The 22,647-nt window shown below is 33.5% G+C and overlaps 1 protein-coding gene across 3 annotated transcripts in view; it reads right to left on the minus strand.

Moving 5' to 3' along the window:
• The window catches only part of cic (Putative transcription factor capicua), a 123,070-nt gene that overhangs the window by 59,994 nt on the left and 40,429 nt on the right, over nt 1-22,647 (minus strand). For all 3 annotated transcript variants that reach the window (XM_067275597.1, XM_067275595.1, XM_067275596.1), the window contains exons 3-4: nt 6,972-7,130; nt 2,738-2,871 (exon numbers count right to left, since the gene is read on the minus strand). In XM_067275597.1, the coding sequence (XP_067131698.1) occupies nt 2,738-2,871; nt 6,972-7,130 (293 nt within the window). The remainder of the gene's footprint in view (nt 1-2,737; nt 2,872-6,971; nt 7,131-22,647) is intronic.

A 22,647-nucleotide genomic window follows, 5' to 3' on the forward strand; every position in this document is an offset into this window, starting at 1 on the left:
AATTGCATGCATAATATCATTAAGTGAGAACTATACAAATATTATCGTAAAAGTATTTATTTACTGTGCAAAAACTAAATTAATTAATTTAATATTTTAATACATATACTTTTAACTATACACATATATATATATATATATATATAATATATATATATAGTTAATTAATAAGTTTGAATTTGTAGATATATAATTGTGCATATATTGGTAAGCATAAAATTTATTTTCCTAAATATATTTCTATATTATTATAACCACTATGAAAAATAAAACAGCATGATCATCTATTTGTTTACCCCAATAAAAACATGAATATTTTCTATATTGATGTTTTACATTTGATTTGTTTCTGATGTCCATGCTTATCCAGGCTGTATTAAATGTTTTTCATTAATGTTTTTATTCAATAAGAAATATTAATGCATCTTAATAATTAGAGCAAGAACCAGTCTTTATTGAAAACACCATTCTTGTCGGATTACAGTAGTTTACTATTGGGAAAACTTATATGTTATTCTGTGCAGTGACAGCACAAAATTTTTGAATGCAATTATAATATATATATTATAATTGAGGAAAACTAAATTAATTTATATAAATTAATTCAATAATAAATGTTTAACTAGCAAAAGAATGCATAAAAATAAGAAAAAAATATAAATTCCAAAAGTTCAAGAATGTAAAACATTTTCTTGTTCTTTCAAATATTTTTTGATTGTATCTGAAGTAGCTCATTAATAAATATGAAAAAAAAGCAAAAAAAAAACAAAAAACATTTATGATTTTCTTTGTTAAACACTATTTTTTTCTTTTCAACACAAAAAGCTGTGAATTCTTTTTGTTTAACATATTAAACACCACAATAGTGGGGCAAAGATTATCACACAGCCTTTTTATGAACAATATAGCCCAAACATGATGGATATTTAATATAATTTTATCTACATTATTAAAAAACATTTTTTTTTTCTCAATTTTTAGGCATGTTGCAAAATTGCAACATATGGTCTGAATGATATTTTTTCTAATCTTAATATGCCATCTAGTATGCTCATCAGTTTTTAAACTCAACAAAACTACCACATTCAAGATTGCATAAATGGACAGATATCATCAAATCCAAGAGAAACAGAATAATCACTAAATTACATACCTAGTGTTCTTTTACTGTTTATGTTCACTGATAAAAAAAATAAAGTTTCTTGAATATTTGTTTTTGTGTTTTATATTTTCATGATATTGTACTTATTCACATTCATTATGTGAGAACATTAGAAAAGGCAAATTTTGCTCATTTTTCATCTTTTATCAGAAAAAAAATTAAATTCCTAAAAGTATTCTATCATAAAAAGATTTACTAGGACAAGTGCAATTTCCATTTCTAAAGGCCATGTTTTAACTATTTCCATTATATTTATATGGCTAATGTGTTGATCCAAAGTAACACAGCTCAGGTTTCAATGTATATGTGTTGCATTTCTGCAACACATGACCTGGTTGAATTGCTGGGTTTGTTGCATAACTGCAACATATGGCATTAAATGCATTAACCTTAGTATAAAATAAGACTCACTTCAACCAATATCCAGTGCAAATTATGACTAACTCTTGAATAACAAATGTCTTCATGCATTAATATGCATTAACATCAAATAAATATATTTGTTTAAATAATACATCAAAGTTCAGACATCAATATACCAATAACAATAGCAATATATAGAAACGTTAATAATTTTTTTGGTTTGCATGATATAGTTTTTAAACATTTAATATATTGATGCATAGTTTCAATAAAAATTATGACTTCTCCAACTTAATCTGTATAATTTAGTAACTGATAAAGGGTCTAAAATTTTGATAAAACCCATAAAAAAAATACTTTTTGGTTGTCTATTAGAATTCAATACAATTTGAACACAGTTAACCAATTTTATTAAATTAATGTATGACAAATAAAAATTATGACTTATAAACAACAACCATTATGTCAATTAAACACAGCTTTGAAACAATGTAACATCAACTAGAATCACTGTATTTAACTATTTTTGAATGGATAACAACAGTTTAAAAATTAATAATTAAATAAATGATAAAGAAATTTTGATTTTTAATTATAAATTAAATTAAATTTTAAAAAAAATTAAGTCTGATAAGGCCTTTTATTATTCATATATGAGGGTATAACATTATATGCATCAATACACATTAAAATTTATTTTTAAAAAACAGTCTTACTATTAAAGTAATCAAACTAGTTAATTCATAAAAAATTAGACTTTATCAATAATGTAATAATTCATTAATTCATTATATAAAATGAATGCAAACATTTTATAGCATAAGACATTGTCCTAGGTCAGGAGTGGCAAACCTTTCTGAGCCTGCGTGCCATATAGTAAGTACACTTAGCTTTAAAGATGTTTATGTGTGCCAAAGTTTTAGACTTCGAATAACAATATTTAAAGAAATTAAACGAATATGCTTTAATTAGAATAAATGTACAAAAAGCTTATTGAAAAAAAGATGATTGAAAAAGACAGATGATCAATTGAAATCGTATGATATGTTACGTGCCAGATGATTTCTTTATACGTGCCACTTTGGGCTTGTGTGCCATAGGTTTGCCATCCCTGTCCTAGGTAGTTTAAACGGAAACTGTCTCAGCATAATATTGTGCTTTGAATATACAAAAACAAAATCATAAATATAATTATTATAAAAAAATAAATACCTTTTTGGGACTCTTTGGTTCTTCTTTTGGCATTGCTCCAAGTGACTGTGCTCTTCTTTTTGACTGTGCCGTTAAGAGTGGCACTGTATCTGCTGATGCTTCAAACACATCATCATCATCACCATCCTCAGCATCTACATAATTTTTAATGATGCTATACTTATTTTTATACATTTATGTTATATTTAATTTTAAATAGATGATTAAATATAGGTCTAAATACAATTACAACTTCATAAACAATTTTTACAACTTCAGTTTTTAACTAGACTTTTAAATTTAAAGATGGAATAATGTGATAGTATTTGATGTTTTTTGAAAAAGAATATATCTTCACTAAGACAAGAAAATTGCTATGTTAACAATTCATTGTTTTTGATATTGAAATTCATTGTGCACACACTTTTAATAAACCAATTCACACTAATAGATCTAAACAACTGGTTTTGTGTAAATATATATGTTATGGACAAAGTGATTAATACGGGCATTATGAATAATGACCAACAAAATTGGGCATTGTAATAAATTTCAAAAATTTATCAAATTGACCGGTCATTACAAATACTGCTACCACCTAGTCGGGCAAAGTGATAATAACAAGTTGAGGAGTGATCATCCGACATACGCTAGCCAATCGGAACTTAGTTCTGATTGGTCATCTTAGTTGCGTATTGCATTTAGTAGAACTTAGTTCTGATCAACATCTTAGTTGCGTATGCGTATTGCATTTAGTACCGAATTTTAAATTTATGTGACCAGTAGTTAATCTTTTTTCTTTGACAAAAGTAACGATCATGGAGGAATCATTAAGTGACATGAACAACCGATTAAACGAGTTAATAGCAGAAAAAGGTGAAAACAATTAAATTTTTACAAAATCAGCGTATTTGTTAATGATAGAAAAAGTGAGAGTCAAAAATAGAAGTTACTTCTAACTTACCGGAAGAATATCAGTTAATAGTACTTTGAAATAATTCACAAAAAATAAATATTTCTAAATAAAATAAGTGGAGTTTTTTTAAATCAAATTTAAAATTCGGTACTAAACATGATACACACACGCAACTGAGTGCTGATTGGCTAGCATATGTCGGATGATCACTCCTCAACGTATTATCATCACTTTGCCCGACTAGGTGGTAGCAATATTCATAATGACCGGTCAATTTGATAAATGAATCAATATTTATCACACTGCGCGCCCTTTTTGGTCATTATTCATAATGCCCGATTAATCACTTTGTCCATAACATACACATCACTCATAAAACCAACACCAGCAAATAACAAGAAAAAAGAAAAATTTACGAACATTTTCATCTATGTAAAATAGACATCCTCAGGTATATACATTATTGAACAAATGGCCAACGAAAATAGAATATTTTTTAAAAGTTTGGACTGATTACACAATTCGAATACCTTATGTTAAAATTTATATGTTCAGGATAAAATTTCAATATATGTATATTATTTAAACGATAAACGAATAAATAATCAATTAATTTCACATTAATTCCTATGATTTAATTATCCTCTGTAGTTTAAATTTTTGTTAATGAGAGTTTATGTCGGCAGAATCTAGTTCAAAAATGGTGCGCCATGCTGTGGATAGCATGTCCATTTCCTTGAAGTTAATAGAGACTCCCTGTTTAATTGCACAATAGATCTCAAGTGTTTTGAGGTATTTGAGTTGTGCCTTATCCGACACTCTGTGTACCAATTTTGTGTTTTGTAGTTCAACTCAGACTTCCTCACTATCGGCATATGTCGCTAATGCCATGGTTGTCAGCTTTATTCTTATGTAATATTCATGTTCCTTCATCCTCATGGCGAGAATATATATATATATTAGAAAGTGTTTCATTGTATGTAATAACTTTCATTCATTCTTCTTGTAGAATAGTTCTGTTCTCCTTATTTGACAATGTGTGTGGGTCCTTTTTACCAAATATCGAAAAGCAGAGAATTTGTAACAATAAGAGTCATGTGAATGGTTAGATATAAATAGATGTATATGACTTCTTATGGAAAACACATGTGGACAGATGATCGTGCTTCATATTGATGTTAATATCCAAAAAATATACTGTTGTATGACTCTCTTGTTCAATTTTAACGACAGACCATAGGGGTTAACATCGAAATACCTAAGTACTGAGTCCAGGTTGGGTACTTTGTTCTATATTATGAGAATGTCATCAATGTATCTGACATATAATGCTATGTCCTCATGAAATTTAGGTAATATGGCATAGGTACACCCCTCATCTGTAGGTAGGTGACATCGTATTCAAAGAAGGACGATGCACTATCAAGTGCATTAAGATCTAACATACCAGGGAGATACTTATAAGCACCCTCCACTTTTTCCAGAAGAAAATCTCTCAGCTCACAGAAACAGGGTTTCAGTTTTATAGATGGGAACAATGCCTCATAATCAATATTGTGAAATAGGCCACCATTGAATTGTCGAGATCCCATAATTTTTGAAGTACCTGTTCTGGATTAGTGATGGTGTACGAATGTTCCTCAAGATTGCTAGTGATGTATTTGTTAAGTAGTTTCTCCATTTTAATAGTGGGAGTAGTAGTTTTATCCACTATCCCACATAACTGTCGGCTATTTTTATGGGTTTTTGCAAATGCAAATACTCGAGGGAGTGTTGGCACCATGACTCTAGTTGCTGAGAGATTCAAAGTATTAGCGAGGGGAGTGTTGGAGATCTCAACACCTTGACAGATATTTTTTCAAGGAAACCATATGGTGCTATTGTGCATTTTGTGTCTGAAATATACTGTGTTATGGCATTGCAGTATGATTCCTTTTTCATAAGCATGATTTGTTTTGATTTATCTGCCCTTAAGGCCACAATGTCATTAATCAATCTTCTAAACATTGTGATTAATCAATTAATCACAATGTCATTGTCAGTCAACCATTTTCTAGATGCCCTGATGTTTCGCCATACTGTCCAGGATGAAATATTGCCATTTCTATTGCATATTGCTATCAATGATTTTCATCTGAAATATTCCTTAGTAGTGTGGTCTAGTCCTTCTATCATTTTTTTGACATCGTGCTGAAGGTACTAGACTAAAATGGCAAAAAATAAGATGAGTCATGTTTGAAGACATTTAAGAGTGCCTCCAGTAGTTGAATATTATCCCAACATACCAGGCCATGTGTTTGTTGGTCACATTATTGAACAGTTTTTCCAAACTAGTGTGATGCAAACTTCTCATGAAGTACCACAAAATTTCAAAAATAACTTAAAAATGCTTAATATTTTCCCACTTTTTACTATTATTTGTTTATTTTTTTTATATTAAAAAGTGCAAATCTTCAACATTGTTTATATATAAGAACATTTTTGAGCTAATGAGAGTTGCATCAACTCTGTATAAGACATTTTTGATGCAACTCTCATTAGCTCAAAAATGTACATTATATACAATAAATTACTAGAGTATAATGACCGGTTAAATATATCTTTGTGTTTTAGTTAGAAGTGATCATATTCAGTGAATAATTATGAATATTTGTTTTCAACAGCTGGATTTTGCATTGCAAAATATTTACTTATTCGAGGGCTATTTTTAAATAAGGTCCATTTGTGAATGAGAGTGAGAATGACGCGCAATTGCGGCAGTGCATATGTGCGTCTGCTCCGAGCATGCTTTGTGTGCGTTTAGACACCATTTGCAGCTGTATCGTCTGTCTGTGTGCTGAGCTGTAAAAGTTTATAATGTTTAAGAAAATTGAGTCACCTGCTGACTGTGAGATATGATCTGTTATTTGGTTCTTGAGTGCAAGAAACTTGGCAGCAGCGGAAATTCACCATCAGATTTGTGAAGTTTACAGTGATAATGCTATGAGTGACAGCAAAATTCTAAAGTGGGTGAAATAAGACTAACCCTATTGATTTTTTAAAAAATCTTTATATTTTTATTTTACAATGAGTATTGAAGTGACAATTAATTATTTCTTAATCACTTATAAAAAAGCAACAACTCCATTGAAAAATAACATTAAAACAAACTGGAGTCATATAAAGCTGGAAATGTTTAATTTTATAAGAAAGACTTAGACTTAGGATCAGGAAACTTGAAAGAAATCATGTTTTAATTACAAAATGACTAAAAATTAAAAATATCAATTACATTATAAATTAATTTTAATACATTTTAAAATTATTTAATGTTTCAAAAATCTTCTTCAAAATACATACCTAATTCTTCTCCCATAGCTTCTGGCTGTGGTGGAGGTATTTGCTCTGGAATAGAACTGATTGTTGGAGGTGCACTATTAGGTGGTGATGGATGTGTAGTAAGAAATGGCACAAGAGAATGCCAAGGAAATACCGGAATAGGTCTTGCATCTCCCCAACCTATAAAAATATTTAATAATATTTACATTTTTACAATTTTACAAAAATTCAAAAATATAGTATTGAATCTGTATCTGAATAGTAGTCTGTATCAAATATTATATGATATCATCAATATTTTATTTTTATATAAAATCTACATTATTTAAAAATTCCACATAGTTTTTAATTTTTACTTAATAAAATCTTGAAACATAGTTAAATAAATAAAAAGAAAATATTGCTACCACAAAATTGTGCATTCTAAAATTCTGCATGCTGTTTCAGAATAACTCAAATCAGCATTTGATTTCTGGACTGAGACTTTTGTTTGAATGTTTCTTTTAGTGTTTCTGTATTTATTTCAAAAGTTTTAACCTCTTTTTGTTTATTTTTAAATTATCTTCACTAAGATAAACTGTGCATGAAGAAACCATTGTCTTCATTCCTTTTTCTTTGTGACATTTTGATGGCAGTGTTAGATTTGTGGGACAGGTATCCTTCTACCAGAAGGCTATCTCTCCCATAGAAAGGACAGTTGTGGAATTAATATGGACTAATCACACCACAACAGAAATCTTAAAATGCAGTGATATTTTTAATTTTTGAGCATTTTTGATCTTTTTTATCAATCTCCTTCAGGATAAAATGGTAATCGAATGACAGTTTTTGTTCAAAATGAATGGAACATAAACATATTTCTGACTAATATATGTAATATTTAAATTATATTCATCAGAAATACATTTATGTTCCATTCATTTCAAATGAAAACTGTTGTTCAATCACCATTTTATCCTAAAGAAGGTCAATAATATTTGAAAATTAAAACATTATTGCATTTTAAGGTTTCTACATGGTGAGGTTATTTAATACAAGTGCAGTATCCAAAGAGGTATTGACTAGTCATTGATGGTGAGAGTTAACATAAAATTTGAACTATTGTCTGCATTTCAGCATTCAAACTGATCTAATCCCGGATAGAATAGAATGGCTACCATTTCTATCAAAATACAGCATGTATTTGATTCAGCCAACAGTTTGCGACTACAAGCTGTTAGTCCTGTAGTGTAAGTACCATAATTATACAGAGAACCTTTGAAGACACTCATCAATGGCTGAATAAGTACAAACACATTGCTTTACAACAAAATGGATCATGGAGATGATGCTGAACACCATTTATTTTTTCTACTTGATATTTCTTGTCAATGATTTAATAACAATGAGGTCCAAATCAATAACTGGACAACTTTTTCAGATTCCTTTTGTGAGGCCTTCAGAACTGTGTGAGAAAATATACATAACAGAAAATATGTAAAAGATTGGACTCAACAATGTAATTACTTGGTGACATAGGGCAAATACATCTTGAATGTAAGACTTAGTAGTCTCATTAGATTGTTGAGCCCAAAGTCTTACATTCAAGATGTGTTTGCCCTATGTCACCAAGTAATTCAAACATGCTTAATGACAATAAACTTGATCATTTGATGAAAGGAGTAGAGGAGGACTTATTTAATGTTCTTATCATCGTAGACATTACTACAATGGCTGCTTTTATTACTATTTGTCATCAAATTGAGGATAGCAGATAACAGAGTTGATCCATGTTCATGAGTCCATCTTCTTTATTGGTGCTGATGTATCTTATGTGTCATTCTTCCTTTTGTTAGACCCAAGGTGATCATTACAGTCATGGAAAGGCCAGAAATATCTCTTCAAATGGAAGTGGACTTATAGAGCCCCTGACAATATGTAATTACACAAATACTGGAATGAGACACACTGATGTTTGACACATTCCTGATTGCATTCTGATTTATTTCTAGTGTGGACAAGCTAGACATATTAGACTGTCATAACTGGATACAAATGAACCAGTTAGGAATGTGCACATCAGCATAACATCTTGTTCCTAACTCCATTTATGATTGATTCTCCTTGACATCAAGAGACATTAAAATTGGAGAATCAGCAATGCATAAGAATTCTGCCAACGAATACTGGGTCCCTCAATAGAGGGACATAGTCCTAGTTTCAGAAATTGCCAATCTCCTACAGATTGTTAACTACAGTCAAACTCGCCTACTAATCATGACTGACAACCTTCAGCCAATCACCAACTGATGGGAAACTAGCAGGGGACACTCTTAGAAGATACGAGAGTTTCAAGAAAGTAAAGCTGCCCAATACTGCCATCATCTTTGAGAATCATGCTGCTTCTCTCAATACAAAGCAGAAAGAAACAAAGAAACATGGACACACACTTTTGATGGTGAAATATTATGACAAAGAGTGATATGCTTGCCATCAAGGTTAATTACTGATAAAACAAATCACCCCTACTGTGGATATATGCCCCTATTTATAGGACCTATGTGAGAAACTGTTATGTTAGTATTTTGGCCCATAATATACATATTTAAACTTATTATTTGTATTATATTATCTCTGTGTTGCTTTATATTTGTATTATATTATCTCTGTGTTGCTTTATATTTGTATTTACTGTATGTATGTTGTTTGGATATAAGAGTGGAATGTGAGAACACTTCAAAACCATAATTCAGTTAAAAGAACAAAAAACAAACATTTTCAATCTTTGTAAAGGCCATCCTCAGGTTGTACTGGTAGAACGGAAAATCAAACAACAAGATCTATTTTAAAATGTTCATTGCATAAGAAGTTTGCATGCACAGGAGCATAGTAATATATTGTAAATAAAAATGAAAATGGAAGAAAAATAACATAAACAAAAAAAATTAAGTAACTATAGATAACAAAAAATCATAAATATACTAAGTGCTTATAAAACTCAACACAATTTATAAATGTGTTCAAATACTGCTCTCCAGGCATGCGACATAGGAGCTGTGTCCCTGCTATTGATAGCTGTTCCTCTAGAGATAGCACCATATATCTCAATAATCTCAAGATATTTTTTAGATGCAATGGTAATGCATTTTGACGTAGAAGATGAACTCTATCAAAATGAACTCCATTCAATGCATAGAAGGCCAAGACTGTAGCTTCTGTTTTTAGTAATTGAGTCCTGATATTCCCTGGTGTCTCCTGTTCTACTAGTAGAACCTGAGGATGGCCTTTACAAAGGTTGAAAACTTTTTGTTCTTTTAACTAAATTATGGTTTTGAAGTGTTCTTATATTACATAATCCAGTTTAGGATAGTGTTTATGTGGAGTGGAATATGGTTTGAATATTTAAATTTGTTAGTATTTTTATTTATAATGAATGCCTTTTAAAGTGTTCTATCAATATTTGAATTAATGAAAACTATCATCATATTGAATGCTGTTTAAAAGTGTTCTATTTTGAATATTCCACATCCAAATCTGTTCTTATGCAAGTTATGGCCTGATGAAGACCTATCAATTAAATCAAAAAAAGTTTGCAAAGTTTTGAGTGAAATTATTTTGCTGGATATGAAGATGATGTGTTGAATTTTTGAATTGTTTGTAGTTCTTTTTCTATTTCTGTTTATTTCATCCATCTCATTGTTTACTAAAATGGCTTTCTACCTATGCATGTTTAAAATTCTACAGAATGGATATTTAGTTGAGATCTAGGCTTTGAAATGTTTTTGTTTTTCTATTTCCATTTATGGAATGTTCCATATTTTAAATTTTTAAGAATTTTGTTTGAAGAATGTTTCATGATATTTTTTAAAATCCAAAATAACATTTATTCCACAGCTGATGTTCTTTCTGTGTAAAAAGGACAGAAAACATTGGATCTAGAAAACATTGAAGATAACCTTTAAGAGGTCAAAAATGTTTTGATTATTTAAACCATTAGCCAAAGATAAAGGTATGGTAAGTTATTATATACATATATTTCTTCAGTTCAGAAGTGTTGAAATGTTGACGATACTTAAGTGTTAGATGAAATGAGAAGACTAATGAATACACATACAAAGTCTGATCAAAAGAATTGGACCTTTTTTTTTCTTTGTAAATATTTGCAAAGTTGAAGGAGGAAACTATGTCATCATGTGACTTGGATTCTACTGCATGTGTGAATTTTGGCAAGCCTATTCTACCCTGCAGTCACTGTCAGATAGCCACGATAGTTAAATGTTTACATTGTAATTGTTGCGTTAGTGATTAAATGAAAATAACAAAACGTGTTCAACAAAGAATTTGCATTCAATTTTATCAGAAATTTTGTAATGTACAATCAGAGACATACGTACTCACTTTTTGAACCTTTGTATCCGGTACTTCTTTACTGTCCAGAAAACAAACGTTTTCGGCCTCACTCGAGGTTCTTGAACAATCTTGAGGAACAAACGTAGTGGAGCCAATGTATACTAATTCACGCCTAAATCTGTCATCCCTCACTGGAATACTGTATACACCTGGAGCACGAAGATGGCGTGAATTAGTATACATTGGCTCCACTAAACATTCCATCCAACAGAGGCTCAAGGAGCAGAGATACGATATAAACCATGCTCGTTACACCACCGCCTTATCCACCTACGCCACCGATCCAGAAATTCACGCGGACCTATCCAATGCCAGATTGATAAATAGAGCTTTTCAGACGAAAGACATCAGGGCCCTTGAAGCCCTTGAAATATACAGGGCCGGCCGTGCAGGGAAATGTATAAACTCTAAAGACGGCAACGCACTTTCATACGCATGGCGTTTCGTATGGAAAGAACAAGAAGACGACAACACTATGTAGCGCACGCACATATTTGAAAATTATGTTTGAATATATTTTAAAGCTAAACATTCCTCAAAGAATAATTCAAATAATTGGAAAGCCAGTTTTCTTTTGTTCTTGTGTTCTTTTAACCTGAAGCAGACCTCGAGTGAGGCCGAAAACGTTTGTTTTCTGGACAGTAAAGAAGTACCAGATACAAAGGTTCAAAAAGTGAGTACGTATTAAATAAACCGATATTCAGATTGAAAAATTGGGTAATCAGAGACAATTGAGAAAATAAAGAGAACTTTTAGTAAGGAATGTATGAGTGCTACACAGATTGAAGAGTGGTATCATCATTTCAAAGAAGGCTGAACATCAGTTCAAAACAACAAAATGTCCTGATAGATCTTCATCCAGCAAAAATCCAGAAACAATTGAAAAAGTGCAGTGGTTGATGATGGAAGATCATAGAGTAAAACTCAGAGATCGCAAATGAAGTGGGTATTTAGTGGGTATGGTGCAGTGCAAGCTATTGTGATTGACAATCTTGGCATGCATTGAGTTGTGACAAAATTTATTCCAAAGCTCCTCAATCACAATCAGAAGGTAAATCATCTGCACATTGCTCATGACATGTTGGAATGTACCAATACTGATCTGGATTTTTTGAACAAGACCATAACTAGATATGAGAACTGGGCCAAGGATACAACTCTGAGACAAAAGAACAATCTGTAGGTTTTTATTTTCTCAACACAAAGTCGAGATAACATCAAATCCAATATACACGATATTAGAGGGTTTTCAAATATTACGATGCTTTAGGTTCCTGTACACTCAGACATTTCGTCTTTTCATGATAGTTGCGTCTAATCTGCAAATTTTTTTTGCATGACAATCCTACAACCAGTAAACAATCAAAAATATAAAGGAGAGGATTGCTAGTACGTGAGAAGTTCCTCAAATTTTTATGTTGCATAATCGGTGTCTTCTCCTGATTGTCTTGTTGAATGGAGCAGAGTCCATTGACTTTCATAACTCTTCCTTTGCACAGTCCCATCATTGCTGGTGGCCTTCATGTTTTTTCCACAATGGCACTGAAAGTAAAAGAGTCCTTCTCTCAACCACACATTCACACAATATATCCCCTCTTCTGCTCCCCTGCTGGGTTTACTGCCCCAGGCAATAATGGGTCATGGAACATTCTAGAAGCTTATAAAGAAAGACTTCATAACCAACAATTTAATTTTATATACAGAAATGACAAGCAATTGTTACAAATCATCCCAGTGGAAAACATCAGGGTCTTCATGGTCAAAGAAGACACAGCAATCATACAACAATATGAAGGTCATAGTGACTGTTTATTTTTTACTGCCAGGACATATTTCATCATGAGTATGCCCCTCAAAGACAAACTATGACAAAGGGTACTACTACCTGACTGTTTTGCATCATCTACAAAATGTTGTTAGGAGCAAGATGCCACTGCTCAGCAGTCTAGTAATTAGTTCATTCATCACAACAACTCTCCAATCCACAGAACATATTCATCCAAACATTTCATGCAAAACATAATATTACACATTTTCAGCAGCCTCCTATTCCCAAGACATGGATCCAGCCAACTTTTTGCTCTTTTCAAATTAAAGACGCCACTCAAAGAAAAGATTTCAGAATACAGAGGAGATCAAGACTAATGCAACAAAGCATCTGATAGAGAACTCTATAAATAACTTTGAAAACTGCTTCAAACAGTGAAGTATCACAGGAGGTAGTGTGTAAACTCAAGAGAAGCCTACTGTGAATGGGCCTAGTGTTTGAATCTGAAATTTTTCTTAACTTCAGGTCAGATATTTTTTTATCAGACTTTGTATATGAAAAAGAAATGGAAAGACTAGTACTGTATCTAGACACATTTAATACAGTATCATTTCAGACATTTGAAAAAAGCTGAATAGACCCAGAACCAAACTGGGCAGACATCACAGAAAATTAGTATTTTCAAAAGCACAAACTCATACTAGAACTTAATCCCAGACTAAAGTGCAGCATTGGCTCACTTTAGATGGGAGGTATTAAATAGACTTGTCAATCTGCATAAGGTAAGTTCTTGTCTTTGTTCTAAAACTTCCTTTACATATATTACGGCAATCAGAAAGTAATGTTGTCTTTTTACGTTAAAATCAAACAAATAAATCTTTAACTTGTTTTTATTTTTAATCAATAATGTAATCACCCTCGTTATCAACAACCTTTTGCCATCTAATGCACAAATTTTCAATGCCAGATCGATAAAAATCAATTGGTTTTTGAGCAAAATATCTGGAGATGGCATTTTGGATATCATCCAAATTTTCAAATTTTTTGTCACATAGAAAGTGTTGTATCAATCAGAATAAATGGATATCCAATGGTGCAATGTTGGGCGAGTATGGTGGGTGGGAAATACCTCTCACCCCAATTCATTAATTTTTTCCAGGGTTCATCTTGCACAGTGTGGTGTTACATTATCATGTTGCAGAATAACACCTTTCCTGTTGACAATCGCTAGACACTTTTCAATTAAAGATTGAAAGATTGATTTACTCGATCCAATTGTTCATAGTAAAGGTCTGCATTCACAGTTTTTCGGCACTTCAAAATGAACGATTCCGCAAATACTCCATCAAACACACAAAAGCGCCTTTTTGGGATGTAAACCTGGTTTAGCAGTACTTTGTGGCGATTCATTCAGAGAGAGTCACTGCCTTTTGCATTTTGGATTATCATAGAGGACCCATTTTTCATCTCCAGTGATCAAGCGATCAAAAAACGCTTCTGTATTGTGCCGTTGAAGCAATAAGTTGCATGAGGTGGATCGGTTAGCTTTGTTTTCTTCAGACAGATTATGCGGACCCAAACACCTGCTCTGCATACTTTACCAATCTGCTACAAATGTTCTTGAATGGTCGAGCAAGGTTGGTTAAGAGTGTTTGACAGTTCCTTGATTGTCTGATAAGGATTTTCTTCCACTTCCACCCTTAACATATCATTGTCTAAAGTTGTTGGTCTTCCTGATTGATACGAGTCAGAAAGATCAAAATTCCCAGATCTAAACTTATAAAACCATCTTTGGCATAAACATGCACTTGGATAAACATCGCAAATGTTTTTGGTAGCAACTGTTATGTTACTACCCTTGTGAAACTCAAAAAGCATACAGTGCCAGATATGTACCTCTTCTGGTATTTGGCTGGCCATTTCACCCAAAATTGCAAAAAAAAAATTTAAGATTTAATTATTTACAAGTAAACAAGTCACTTTAACCTTAAAATGTCTTTTGCACGGCTTTGAAGTACATAATGAGCTGATAAATGATGAACAAGTATTAACATGTGCAGAAACGACATTACTTTCTGGTTTACCTAATATAATAAATGTTGTACAAGATGTAATACATTAACATATATAGATTAAGGTATGTATGATCAATTTTTGAAAAAAATGGAATAAGACAATGCTATTAAAAAGAATTGGCAAGAGCATTGTCATATTTCAAATGTCTAGTAGTGCATGCTCATTTGCTTAAGTTTCTACAATGCAAAAATTTTCTCTTCTTTTAAGCCTTTTGTCCTTATATAACTATTTTTCTTTAAGCTCATTTTTGTTAAATATTGAGAACTTGTCATACATAATTAATAACAACATGACAATTTAAATGCCTTAATTATTTTATTAACAAAAATTCCTACAATTTTATAATATTGAATTTCATATGAATTTCAGTAGAGATCACTATTCAATCCCTCTTCAGCCTAATATGAAAGACAATGTACTGGTACCAGTGAATACAAAATACATTTAAACATAAATTATTTATTAACAGAATATATTTTCAACTAATTTTAAAAATTCAAAATATAATGTGGTACATGCTTTAAATAACATATTTCTTTAAATTTTTTAGAAATTCCAGCAACATTATGGAGTAAATTCAAATTGCTACTTGATACTATGTTAAACATAATATGCATGACAATTGAATATAACCAATTTTAAAATTATAACATAATGTAATACATCTATGCATCAAAAAATTTATGGATATTCCAACAATACTGCAAAGCAAGTATCACCATACCCCAACAATATAGTGTTTGCATATTCCCACAAATGACTATCATCATCTATTAAGTATTGTGATAATGACATCTATTAAATATTACTTTAATGAACATATCATAAACAATGTTTTTAAAAATTTTTCTTAAAAATTAATATTATATTTAGTTTTCCTTATCAAAACTGGCATCAATTTTCATCCAATTTGATATATATTATTATTGATTCTATTTTCTTCTGGAAGTTTAGGTATTTTGAGGTGTTCATACAATTTATATTTTACTTCTGGATCACTTTTAATTATCTTTAATGAGTCCTTGTTTTTATTACAATTAAATTGAATACAATGTTTAGCTACTGCTGATGACTACAAGTTACTTTTGATTGCAAAAATATGTTCATTAAACCTAACTTTTAACTTTCTCCATGTTTCACCTATATAATTTTTCATACATGAGCAATCAAATTTATATATTACTTTATCCCATTCTAATATATTAGTTTTATTATTAATATTTATATTATTTCAATTAAATTTTGTTTGCAGTGAATTATTAAATTCTTATATTATAAAGTTGAAATATTCTTTTAATTTTTCCATTTTGGTAAACAATGTTATAAGTTTTATTTGGATTATTAGTACTTTGGTTTGATGTCAAGTTCCTATTTTCTATTACATTCAACCATCTTTTAATTGCTACTAAAGGATAATCATTTCATAAATGAATAATTAATTACATCAGATATTTCTTTCTTTTGATCTTTTTGATAAGATGTTTTCTTTTTAATTTTGTCAATATACATCTTAAAAGTGTTTTTCTTTATGTAATTGGGGACATTAGAATAAATTCATAACTTTCTTCATATTACAACTTTTTATGTATTTTTGAACCATTACAATATTATCTAATCTGTTTAATGATATAGTATATCCAAAAACAGTAGATTTTGATCTTTTTCAATTTCTAATTCAAATTAGATTTGCTTGTCTATTTTATTTATTAACTGTAATAAATTATATTCATTACTTATGATATCAAAAAATATCAATCAATCATCAAAATAATGGAAATATTCTATTACTCCTTTAATTTCTACTATCTTTTTTATCAATATATCATACCTAATTCTGCTAATTTTGGGCCAATACAACTTCCCATTGGAATGCCCTCTATCAGTTTATAAAATTCTTCTTGAATTTTAAAATATTTCCTTTTTAATATCAACTTAACTAAATTTAAAAAGAGGTGGTGACGTCATCGTCGTTCCGTGGTGTTGGATTAACGTGCTCCGTGTTTTGATCGAAAACTTGGATAATTGGTGAGGTAGACACCGATAAATTATATATCATTGGGACGTGTAAAAAGCCTGGTTTCTGTGAGTACACTTGTCTTATTATTTTTCTCTTCGAATCGAACGTTGCACTGAGTGGCCATCGTCGCACGCGTCTTTGGACTTTGTCGCCGTTACGCGTGATCGTACTGGATTACATTCTTCTACGACTGATATTGTATGCTCTGATATGAAGTTAATATACCATGCAAATATCGTGGTAATCCATTAATTAAGAGCCACATCATTGCCGCTCAAAATCCCGCACCGAACAAAGAGCATTGTTCTCAGCCACGTGGAAGTCCTAGCCATTCGGCGTGAGGTCGCCGTTCAGCGCCTCTCAACTACCTCAGACGTCACACTAGTTGCTTAAGCCGCTGCTGTGGCAAGTTTTAGCCCTGATCATAACTCTTATTGCAAAGCCGGTCCTTGCCGGGTATCGTTTTATTTGTGCTATACAACCTAACCTGCTGAGTAAATTACCTCTCCTGACATGTCAAGGGAAAGTGCAGCAGAAAGTTTAAACAATAGCTTCATCGAAGAAGATCTTATAACATCAATCAATGGACACCTGGAAACCATTCTCAACTGTATTCCAACAAACATGAGCATAGCTGTCAATAAAGAAGAACGGACCCATGCCAGGGTAGCGGCCGTCAGTTTGCATGCGGCCGCTAACCAAATTTTTGGAGTGGTCCTAGCGCTAAGAGAAAGGGTCAAGGAACTTTCAAAGCCAGTATCTTCTCTGGATAAGGGATCCTTCTCGGACGTCCTAAAGAGAAATCTAAAATCAATGAGTAAAACGACTAAATTAATTTCTGAAAATTCAGCAAAGTTAGAGGGGAGAAAGAACCCTAAGAAAGCTAACCACAACATCATCGTATCAGCAGTCAAAGACCCAAATCAGCCTGTCCCTCTACCAGAGGAAACAATGAATATAGTGCAATCTCACATCGACCCAAGACAACTTGGAGTCAAAATAAACCATGTGAGGCCTCTCCCAAGTGGAGATATTGCAATACAGCTGCATGACGAGCAGGACCTAATATCCTTAAAAACAGCAATACAAAACAATGAGCACCTCTCACAGCAAATTAGAGTAACAGAGCGAAATAAAAAGCTCCCGAAAATAATACTACTCAATGTGCCAAACAGCACAGAAAATGAAGAGCTAATTCAGCAAATATATGATCAGAACCATCAAATAAAGGAACAAATCACACAGGAAGACTTCATGGAAAACACCAAACTGAGCCATAGCTTTCAACCAAAAGGAACAACTCATTCAAGGCATGTAATCCTAAGCGTTACTCCTAGTATTAGGAACATACTTATGCAAGAAAAAAGGGTCTTCGTGGGATGGTACTCCCTAACCGTGGATGATTACATCTCAACCATCCGATGCTTTAACTGTTCGGGATACTGGCACACCTCACATAGATGTGAGGATAGGCAACGCTGTAGCCATTGCACTAGACGTCATAAATTTAAGGACTGTCCTAACCTACAGAAGGAACCGAAATGTATAAACTGTATCAATTATAACAAAACCGTACCAGAGAATAAGGCAATGAATACTAATCATAATGCATTTGATAAACACTGCCCAATAACAAAATGGCACAGAGCTAATCAAGTTCACAACACCCATTATGAATAGTCAGCCTCCTCTTATCCCATCCCCCAGTATGGACAATAACATAAAAGCTACCTATCTGAAAAATAAAAACAAGACAAAAAGTTCTCTAAATATACTGCAAATCAATCTCCAACGGAGCATGGCTGCTTCCACTAATGCAATACAAGCAATAATTGAGAAAGAAGCAGACATCCTAGTTTTCCAGGAGCCCTACCTTCGCGATAATACGGTCTCAATGCTTGGAAGTGGTAAAATCCTCACTAGACGAATAGACAATTACCCGATCCGCACAGGTTTCATGATAACCAATAGGCACCTTAACTGCCAGCTAGTCACTCAGTGTAGCAAAATTTATACCACTACGATCAGTGTTGACTGTGGAGAGCGTCAAATTTTTATTATCAGTGCCTACTGCCCGCCTTCGGAGGAAATAGAGGCTCCCCTACAAGAAATTAGAGACATCTTTAAAGAACTCCCTGCTAACTCTATACTCATCTGTGGAGATTTTAATTCAAAATCACCGATCTGGCACAGCCCAGTAGAAGATTCAAGGGGCCGTGCAGTCTGTGAACTTATGACCGAACTGGACATTCAGTCCTATAACGTCAGCACGCTTCCAACTTTCTCCAGTAGTAACGGGAAAAGTTGGATCGACCTATGTCTGGGCAACAGGAAATCTACCATATTTAACATCGACTGCAGGACTCAGCATCAGGTTTCTGCAAGCGACCATGCTTACATCCTCACCAAGATAACAGACATCAACTGCCCTGCTAACATCAACATCTGTAACAACACAAATTGGGATCATTATGAGGAAAATATCAAATGTATGTGGGACCCCTCTGACCTCATTAGCATCAACTCTTGTCAGGAAATTGACATCGCTGTTGAACAGCTCCAAAGGGCTCTAAGGGAAGCATTCTATTGGTCCACCCACATCAAAGCTAAAAAGCCCTCGGCTCCCTGGTGGAACAAGGAACTGGAGACAAACAGGAAAAAAGTCCGGGCGGCAAAGAGGCGCTACGTGCGAGAGGTAGACCCCACTACTAAACTCTCTCTTAAGCAGACGTACCTAACTCTTTTCAGGGATTATAAAACTCTCATAAATCGCACTAGAAGTAATTCTTGGAAGAACTTCTGCACTTCTTCTAACTCAAAGGGCCCTTGGAGTATTCCATATTATACTGTAATTAAAAAAAACAAAGCCTCTACCATTCCGGCCACCATTTCTAATCCCAATATTCATACCACCAACCTGAGAGAGACATATAGAGCTATTTTCTCAGCTCTTTTCCCCCCTGATGATCCTATTAACGACTCCGCAGAACATAAAAACACGAGGGAAAAAAGCCAAAAGGAATTAACTACTTGCAATGATTGTCCTTTCACTTCAAACGAAATTGGCAAAGAATTTCAAAGGATAAAGAAGAGAAAGGCCCCAGGCCCAGATCTTATCGATTGGAGGATGGCCCAGCATGCGTTCTCTGCCATCCCCACCACTTTTCTCATACTGTTCAACAAGTGTTTATCTCTGGGATACTTCCCAAAACTTTGGAAAGAAGCCTCTGTTAGACTCATTCAAAAAGAGAAGAACTCATCACCGACTGACGCCTCCGGCTATCGCCCAATCTCTCTCCTAGCAGTGATTGGGAAGGTTCTGGATGCACTGATGGCGGGAAGAATCCTCCATCACCTCGAGAATCAGGCAGCCCTAAATGAAGCACAATATGGCTTTAGAAAAGGTAAGAATACACATCAGGCCATTGGAAAAATCATCCAATATATTCAGACTGCAAAACTCGAAGGTAGGCACACCATGATGGTCACCATTGACTTCAAGGGCGCTTTCGACCACGCATGGTGGCCAGCCATCCTGTCTACTCTGATCAAAACAAACTGTCCGGCCAACATTCTAAAACTTCTTCGCAGCTTCCTTTCGGAAAGGGAGGTAATGGCAATTGAGACTGGTAAAATCCACTATAGATCGTTTATCTCCAGAGGATGCCCTCAGGGCTCAAAATCAGGACCTCTCCTTTGGAATATCCTATATAATGGTCTATTGAACATCACTAAAGGAACAAATCTAAATGGAGACCCATATATTCAAGGCTATGCAGACGACACAGCCATCCTGCTAAGCCATCATAATCATGATACCTTACAGACTTATACTAATAATCTGCTGAAGTTGGTACACAAGTGGAGTGAGGAGAACAAGCTCATTATCAATTATAATAAATGTAACTGTATGGTTTTCCCTAAAGGGAATCCCCTTCAGAAGCGTCCTTCTATTAAAATTAACAATCAAAAAATCCAGTGGACAAACAATATCAAGTATCTAGGTCTGATCCTAGACCCAAAACTGACTTGGAGGGACCACATCCACTACACTTACGACAAGGCTGTTAGAGTTAATCATGCACTTAGGTGCATCGCCCGTAATTACTGGGGCTTAAATCATCAAAACAGCAGGACAATCTACAAGGGGGCCGTAGAGCCAATTCTCACGTATGGCTGTGAGGTCTGGGGCCATGCTGTTGCCAAGACCCACATACGCCGTAAACTCCTCTCAGCACAACGGACCTCAGCCACTGCAATTACCAAATCCTATAGAACAGTTCCTACGGATGCCCTATTGGTTATTGCAGGGTTACTCCCTATTCATCTGACTATCTTATACAGGTATATTAAGAATCTCTTCATAAAGATGATCACAGCAGACATCAATCAAGATCAACTCCATAAACACATCTCCGACTTAAAGCTTCCTGATCTTACCCACTCTCTTGTCAATGAAATTGTTAAGAATGGTATTGACCTTAACACGAAAATGGAAAACAAACACCCAGCCAATAATATCTCTAGCAACTTTTACCTCAAAGAAACCTCTATCCCGAACGGCCTCAACTTCTTTACCGACGGCTCGAAAACGTCAGATGATGTAGGTGCCTCAGTATGCCTCGAAGATTCTTCAAAAAGGAACTTTTGGCAAGCAGTATACAAACTGCATAAAAACTGCTCTATTAACCAGGCAGAATCACTAGCAATCTTCAACTCATTAAAGTATATTCATACTAATATCCAATGGCTACAACACAGGACAATCAATATTATCAGTGATAGCCGGATTGCCCTCCATCAAATTAAAAATGAAAATGTCAAACTCCCCATAATTGAAAACAGCCTCAAGTTAATATATGCACTCGAAGACTCCACCAAAATAAACTTCTACTGGATAAGAGGTCACTCTGGAAACGTCGGGAATGATAGAGCTGACCACTTGGCCAAAAAAGCTAAGGATATTGCAACGAATTGCAACCACTCGTCACTCCCAATGTCCTATCTCTGTAGCAAACTTAATAATATCATCATGGACAGGTGGCAAAATGAGTGGGATAAAAGCAACACCGGTCGCATCACTCATGAATTCATCCCTAATGTTAACAATAGGATGTTTAACAAACACCTAGAAACCTCGCATGCTCTCACTCAGATTATGACGGCACATGGTAACTTTAAGGCCTACCTTTGTCGTTTCTTAAAGAAAGGCAACGGTCTGTGTGACTGCGGTGTAGAAGGTGATGACCCTCATCACCTTATCTTTACTTGCACTAAGTACGTTACTCACCGCTCTCATCTGAGGCAACTGGTGGAAAAAGACGGGCACCACTGGCCCTGTAAACTAAACACCTTCATCGACAATAGGAAAATCTTCCGTGCCTTTACAAACTTTGTTCACAACCTTAATCTTATGAACTATCAACAGACCTTCTTAAGCAACTCAT

This window comes from Centruroides vittatus, unplaced genomic scaffold (assembly GCF_030686945.1).
Source record: "Centruroides vittatus isolate TY-2023 unplaced genomic scaffold, ASM3068694v2 contig_628, whole genome shotgun sequence".
In the NCBI taxonomy this organism is placed as follows: domain Eukaryota; kingdom Metazoa; phylum Arthropoda; class Arachnida; order Scorpiones; family Buthidae; genus Centruroides; species Centruroides vittatus.